This window comes from Cebus imitator, unplaced genomic scaffold (genome assembly GCF_001604975.1).
Source record: "Cebus imitator isolate Cc_AM_T3 unplaced genomic scaffold, Cebus_imitator-1.0 Scaffold76, whole genome shotgun sequence".
Classification (NCBI taxonomy): Eukaryota; Metazoa; Chordata; class Mammalia; order Primates; family Cebidae; genus Cebus; species Cebus imitator.
The window spans coordinates 1224968-1232095 of NW_016107391.1; the positions used below are offsets into that span (position 1 = coordinate 1224968).

At 45.4% G+C, this 7128-nt stretch overlaps 1 protein-coding gene and 1 long non-coding RNA gene across 2 annotated transcripts in view; both read left to right on the forward strand.

Annotated features, from left to right (window-relative positions):
• The window catches only part of LOC108307062, a 3404-nt gene extending 1169 nt beyond the window's left edge, over positions 1-2235 (forward strand). The window contains exon 2 of the long non-coding RNA XR_001826384.2: positions 269-2235. This is a non-coding gene — a long non-coding RNA (uncharacterized LOC108307062). The remainder of the gene's footprint in view (positions 1-268) is intronic.
• Positions 2236-3649: 1414 nt separating this feature from the next.
• The window catches only part of LOC108307063 (protocadherin gamma-C4), a 190619-nt gene continuing 187140 nt past the window's right edge, over positions 3650-7128 (forward strand). Inside the window, exon 1 of the mRNA XM_017532225.2 lies at positions 3650-6287. Coding sequence (XP_017387714.1) covers positions 3867-6287 — 2421 coding nt within the window. The 5' untranslated portion in view covers positions 3650-3866. The remainder of the gene's footprint in view (positions 6288-7128) is intronic.

Sequence of the window (7128 nt, forward strand, 5' to 3'; positions counted from 1 at the left end):
GGGGGAAGGGGAAATGGGGAGGGGGAAGCGGAAATGGGGAGGGGGGAGGGGAAGAGAAATGGGGGAGGGGAGGGGAGGGGGGAAAGAAAGAAAGCCTCAATCAGAGGAGCAGAGCTGCCATTACTTAGTGGTGGGTAGGTGGCAGAACAGCTCAGGGCAAGACACAGACCTTGGATGCCAATGCCAGTCATCAGATATTGAGCAATGTTGTAAGTAGAGTTAGGCTGCAGGAGAACCTGCCCTTCACCTCCTCCTCTTCATTCTTCAGGTGATCCCCATTGACCAAGACCATACCTCTAAGATAGAGCTCTGCAGCACAATCTACACAACTTTACAGGGCATGCAGAATATATTTCCTGTCCAATAATGACAGAAATACTTGATTTTGAAAAGTAACAGTTACAGCATGGAATAGAAGACTAATGAAGTTTGAGGGCCCACTTCAGAGTCCTGGTTGAAATGGAGGTTGAGAAGTATAACGCAGTCAGTGCAGGTGACTTTCAGCTGGGTATCTAGTCCTATTAGAGGTAAGAACTGTGGTTACCCTAACCAAAACAATAGGATTAAAAGACCTTAAATGAAAGGTGAAAATTATTATAAGAGAAATGATCATACTGGCAAACAATTCACCTCCAAGAATTATGATGTAATTCTTTGTCAGCTACTCACAGATGGAATTCTAAACCGGTAGCAGACCCTGAAGGACAATGTCACCATCAGAACCACCAACAAGGACAAACTGTCCCTCTCCTGTATCATCCTACATACCATCTGTATCCACAAAAATGCTCGTTTTTCAACAAGCCTCCTATTTCTTTTGGGTGACTGGGCATACTGCCCAGCACCTCCATCACATACTTTAGCACTTTCCACCCTGACTCAGGGTCCCACATGCCTCCTGTTTCTTATTGACCAGTGATCTGTCACTATGGGCACTGTCATTCTACATCAGTGAGTGCAGAATGCTATGGTGTTCATGCAGACTCTCTGAGCTGACTCTGCAGGCAGTGATCAGGCTTCAACTGGCTCAGTGTCATCCTGAACCTGCATGTGATGGCGGATGACCATTGAGAAAATGCAAGGACACTATGCCGGGAGCTACAGCCAAATGGGGCCCTCTTTGATGCTGCACCATTCACAATGCAACCCAGCTATCCCGTCACCAAAGTGGACACCAGCTGGGGCACAAAGGCCAGCTAATGTGGCTCTTCAAACTAGAGATGTGCATGAGCTAGATGTGTGCTGTGTCACTGTGGTTGACAGAAATGCAACCTGCCAAGGTTTGTTGGTCACCATGGTCAATGATCAGTCATCACGCTGCACCTGGTTGCTGCTCACAGTTTGCAGGAATTGCTGCCAGAATTCAGCAATCGCCCAGCACCCAACAGCAGGCAGCAGACAGCACCCAACAGCTGTAGTTTAACCTAGTGATGGCCTTTGCCTTATCTTCATGCTGTTTCTCCTAAGTGTGACTATGGCCATCTCCCTGAACCTGCAACGCCTCCTCTAGCCCCATTGCCTGGGGCTGCTTTCACCCTGCTCTCTGATCCAAGCCTGAGTATGGAGCTATCTCCAACTTAAAGGAAGGAGATTTGCCCTGTTCCTACAATGTATGTATGGCTTTAGATATTTTTAAAATCTTGATTTCTTTAAACTCAAGAAACAGCTTTCAACCAGATATTCTCTGCAGTGCCAGCAATGAAACTTTGTTTTATTTTGTTTTTGTTTTTGTAGAAACAGGGTTTCGCTATGTTGACCAAGCTGGTCTCAAACTCCTGGCCTCAAATGATCTGCCCACCTTGGCCTCCCAAAGTGCTGAGATTGCCGGCATGAGCCACCGTGCCTGCCCAGTAATGAAGCTTTAAATGTTACCTTTGATTCAAATGTATTTGTGTGATATTTTAACATTTTTATTTTATACTTATCATACTTTTATAAATCACTCCTGCATGTTTTTGGTTGTTGAGAGTGGGGAGCTCTATAGGTTTACTTGCTAGTTTTTATGTATACTTTAATTTGCCTCATTAGTTTACAATTTCTTTGGGGAAAAGTTTTTGCCTATTAATGTGTTCTGAAAAGTTATGTTTTCTGTTAAAGAGTTTTTTCCTTGCAATATTGAAGGTGATTTATTGCATCTTTAAATTTCTACTCTTTGGCTCCATATACTTGTCTTTGAGAAACTGATAAACTGTAGATTTGTTTATATAAGAACTAAAATTCTCTTTCCAAAAACTATTCTTGAGACCTTTTGTTGTTTTTTTCTTTCCTCATTTTTAACTTTTCTCAGTCATGGTGTCCATGGGTTGGCTGACTCAATTTGTTCCTGAAAATATCAGATCCTGGAGTGCAGACAGCGTGCTTCTCTAACTTTGGGGTAAACATAAGTAAGTCACTCTAAGCCTGAGACATATTAATTAGTAAACCTTTGCTAATAGTGCAGTGAGTAAAAAAAGGAAGGCCACTGCCAGGCGCGGTGGCTCACACCTGTTCCCAGCACTTTGGGAGGCCGAGGCGGGTGGATTATGAGGTCAAGAGACTGAGACCATCCTGGCCAACATGGTGAAATCCTGCCTCTTTTAAAAATACAAAAATTAGCTGGGCGTGGTAGCACGTGCCTGTAGTTCCAGCTACTGAGTAGGCTGAGGCAGGAGAATCACTTGAACCAGGGAGTGTGGAGGTTGCAGTGAGCCGAGATCACGCCGTTGCATTACAGTCTGGAAAACAGAGCAAGACTCCATCTCAAAAAAAAAAAAAAAAGGAAGCCCACATTCTCATCTTACTGGTTAAAAAATACTGTGACTTAAGAAAACCAACTTCTCTTAGAGAAAATATTAAGCGTGATTGTAGGGGAATACATATTATAAGAGCCTGTCTAAAAATAAAGATGAGACTGTTTTTCTTTTCAGTTGTGAGGAGTAATATCACAGACTTTGTCTCTGAAATCTGAAATTTAAATTATATATTCATGTGACTTTTCAATGAAATTCCAAGAGCTCAGTGTTTTGTTTTTTCAAAATATATTACCTTTGGGTGAATCTTAAGAATTTTTAAAAACCTACATAATACAAAGACAGTCCAAAAAAAGAGGAAAAAGAAGGATAGGGTTAAACCATGCCCTTCAAAATCCCAAGGTTTCTGATAAATATTTAAATCATAATTGGAACGAAATGGATGGTACAATTTTTTAAAGTCTAGCTTATATTCTAAAAGATTCTTTTTTCCTCCAATACTTTTCCTCCTCCAGTCAAAGGGGAGCTGCCCTGTGTGGCCTGGGAAGTTATCAAGTGGTCAAGCTTTACTACAGAAAAAGCGGAGAGATGATTTTGTCCTCATTGTGATGTTAGGTTTTCACTATCGTTTCCAGAATAGGAAACAAGGAAAGCAGCTAGCTTGGGAATACTGAGATTCTCCTGGAGTGCAGACAGCATGCTTCTCTAATTTTGTATATTGTAATTTTGTGACATTTAGGCACATTTAAGGAAGTGAACATATAGTTTCTCCTTTTCATACATATATTGTAGAATTATTTCCTTGACAATAGATGAAAGCTTAAGAAAATACCAGGTTAATGAAAAAGTTTTAAGTATTTTCTAAGAATGCAGTAACTGGTTAGGACTCTGGGCGCCGCTGTTCACCAATCTGGGAGATACAAGCTGTACACACACGTCAGGGGGAGGGAAGAAAAAAGCCCTCTTAGAACCTCCATCACCGTCAGATTGAAACAGACTGTCCAAGACTGTCTAAATCCTACTTCTGGATGACTCTCCACTCAGAATTCTCCTGAAAATTGGGTTAATTTCAGCTCAGAAAAACAGAAACGAAACCCTTGGTACTGGACTGGATGAAAACTACAAAGTTAGAGAGCAATGAAGATTCAGAAAAAGCTGACCAGCTGCAGCCGGCTGATGCTTTTGTATCTTTCTCTGGAGTCACTGTTGGAAGCTGGGGCTGGGAAAATTCACTACTCAGTGCCAGAAGAGACAGACAAAGGTTCTGTCGTGGGCAATATCGCCAAGGACCTAGGGCTACAACCCCAGGAGCTGGCAGATCGCGGAGTCCGCATTGTTTCCAGAGGTAGGATGCCGCTTTTCGCTCTCAATCCGAGAAGTGGCAGCTTGATCACCGCGGGCAGGATAGACCGGGAGGAGCTCTGCGCTCAGAGTGTGCCGTGTCTCGTGAGTTTTAACATCCTTGTTGAGGATAAAATGAAGCTTTTCCCTGTCGAAGTGGAAATAATTGATATTAATGACAACACTCCCCAATTCCAATTAGAGGAACTGGAGTTTAAAATGAATGAAATAACTACTCCAGGTACAAGGATCCCATTGCCTTTTGGGCAAGACCTTGATGTGGGTATGAACTCACTCCAGAGCTACCAACTCAGCTCTAACCCTCATTTCTCCCTGGATGTGCCACAGGGGACTGATGGGCCCCAACATCCAGAGATGGTGCTGCAGAGTCCCCTAGACAGAGAAGAAGAAGCTGTCCACCACCTCATCCTCACAGCTTCTGACGGGGGTGATCCTGTCCGTTCAGGGACCCTCCGAATTTGCATTCAGGTGGTAGATGCAAATGACAATCCTCCAGCATTTACTCAGGCAGAATACCATATGAATGTCCCTGAAAACGTGCCGGTGGGCACTCAGCTGCTCATGGTAAATGCCACTGACCCTGATGAGGGAGCCAATGGAGAAGTAACATACTCCTTTCATAATGTAGATCACAGAATGGCTCAAATATTTCATTTAGATTCTTATGCAGGAGAAATATCAAATAAAGAACCGCTGGATTTTGAAGAATACAAAATTTATTCAATGGAAGTTCAAGCCCAGGATGGTGCAGGGCTCATGGCTAGAGCTAAGGTACTGATCAAAGTTTTGGATGTAAATGATAATGCCCCAGAAGTGACCATCACCTCTGTCACCACTGCAGTTCCAGAAAACTTTCCTCCTGGGACCATAATTGCTCTTATAAGTGTGCTTGACCAGGACTCAGGAGACAATGGTTACACCACATGTTTCATTCCTGGAAATCTACCGTTTAAATTGGAAAAGTTAGTTGATAATTATTACCGTTTAGTGACTGAAAGAACACTGGACAGAGAACTTATCTCTGGGTACAACATCACAGTAACAGCAACAGACCAGGGAACTCCAGCTCTATCTACTGAAACTCACATTTCACTGCTAGTGACAGATATCAATGACAACTCTCCAGTCTTCCATCAAGACTCCTACTCTGCCTACATTACCGAAAACAACCCCAGAGGCGCCTCCATCTTCTCTGTGAAGGCCCATGACTCAGACAGCAATGAGAATGCGCAAATCACTTACTCCCTAATAGAGGACACCATCCAGGGGGCACCCCTGTCGTCCTATGTGTCCATCAGCTCCGACACTGGGGTACTGTATGCGCTGCGATCCTTCGACTACGAGCAGTTCCGGGATTTGCAACTGAAAGTGATGGCGCGGGACAGCGGGGATCCGCCCCTCAGCAGTAACGTGTCGCTGAGCCTGTTCGTGCTGGACCAGAACGACAATGCGCCCGAGATCCTGTACCCCGCCCTCCCCACAGATGGTTCCACTGGCGTGGAGCTGGCGCCCCGCTCCGCAGAGTCCGGCTACCTGGTGACCAAGGTGGTGGCGGTGGACAGAGACTCAGGCCAGAACGCCTGGCTGTCCTACCGCCTGCTCAAGGCCAGCGAGCCCGGACTCTTCACGGTGGGGCTGCACACGGGCGAGGTGCGCACGGCGCGGGCCCTGCTGGACAGAGACGCTCTCAAGCAGAGCCTTGTGGTGGCCGTCCAGGACCACGGCCAGCCCCCTCTCTCGGCCACTGTCACGCTCACTGTGGCCGTGGCCGATAGGATCCCCGACATCTTAGCCGACCTGGGCAGCCTCGAGCCTTCCGCCAAACCCAACGACTCGGACCTCACTCTGTACCTGGTGGTGTCGGTGGCCGCGGTCTCCTGCGTCTTCCTGCCCTTCGTCATCGTGCTGCTGGCGCTCAGGCTGCGGCGCTGGCACAAGTCACGCCTGCTGCAGGCTTCGGAAGACGCGATGGCAGGCGAGCCCAGCTCGCACTTTGTGGGCGTGGAGGGGGTGCGGGCTTTCCTGCAGACCTATTCCCATGAGGTCTCCCTCACCGCAGATTCGCGGAAGAGTCACCTGATCTTCCCCCAGCCCAACTACGCTGACACGCTTATCAGCCAGGAGAGCTGTGAGAAAAAAGATTTTCTATCAGCACCCCAGTCCTTACTGGAAGACAAAAAGGAACCATTTTCTCAGGTAAACTTTTGTATAAGCTATCTAGATAATAATTCTTGATTTTACTTACTTGCCTTCACTCTTTACTACAGATAGTTCTTCCAACCCATGTATCTTTGTAGCTTTTTGTTACAAGTCCTGGAAAATCACGATTAAATGAGTCTACACGTTCATATGCAGGGATATTTATAATTGTTCTTGCATTCAAAAGGAGACTGTGATCATAATGTAGGTGGTTGGGTCGAAGGTATGTGTGAGATGCCATCTCTGGAAAGAGCACTGCATTAGAAACAGGGAGATCTAGCTTCTAACATTCTCTTACTTGCCTCTGGGCTAAACCCATAAGATGATGGGTTTGCCATCATCTTATCTGAAAGGGTTTGATTAGAAAAGGCTCACCAATATTTAAATTACTAATACTATTTTCAATTTTTCTTTTTATAAATATCTGCTAATTCACCCCTGAATTTAATGTAGATGTCATCTATCAGGACACTTTGATATTTTTTTTCAGGACATTTGAAGAGGTGACGATTGTCTAAAGTAGTGGTTTTAGTTGTGTTCATATATGATTATAGAAATTTCTGCCAGGGGGTGGTGACTCACGCCTGTAATCCCAGCACTTTCGGAGACTGAGGCAGGTGGATCATGAGGTCAGGAGTTTGACACCAGCCTGGCCAATGTGGTGAAACTCCATCTCTACTAAAAATACAAAAATTAGCTGGGTGTGGTGGCACGCTCCTTTAGTCCCAGTTAGTTGGGAGGCTGAGGCAGAAGAATCTCTGGAACCTGGGATGCAGAGGTTGCAGTGAGCTGAGATCATGCCACTGCACTCCAGCCTGGGTGACAGAGTGAGAGTCTG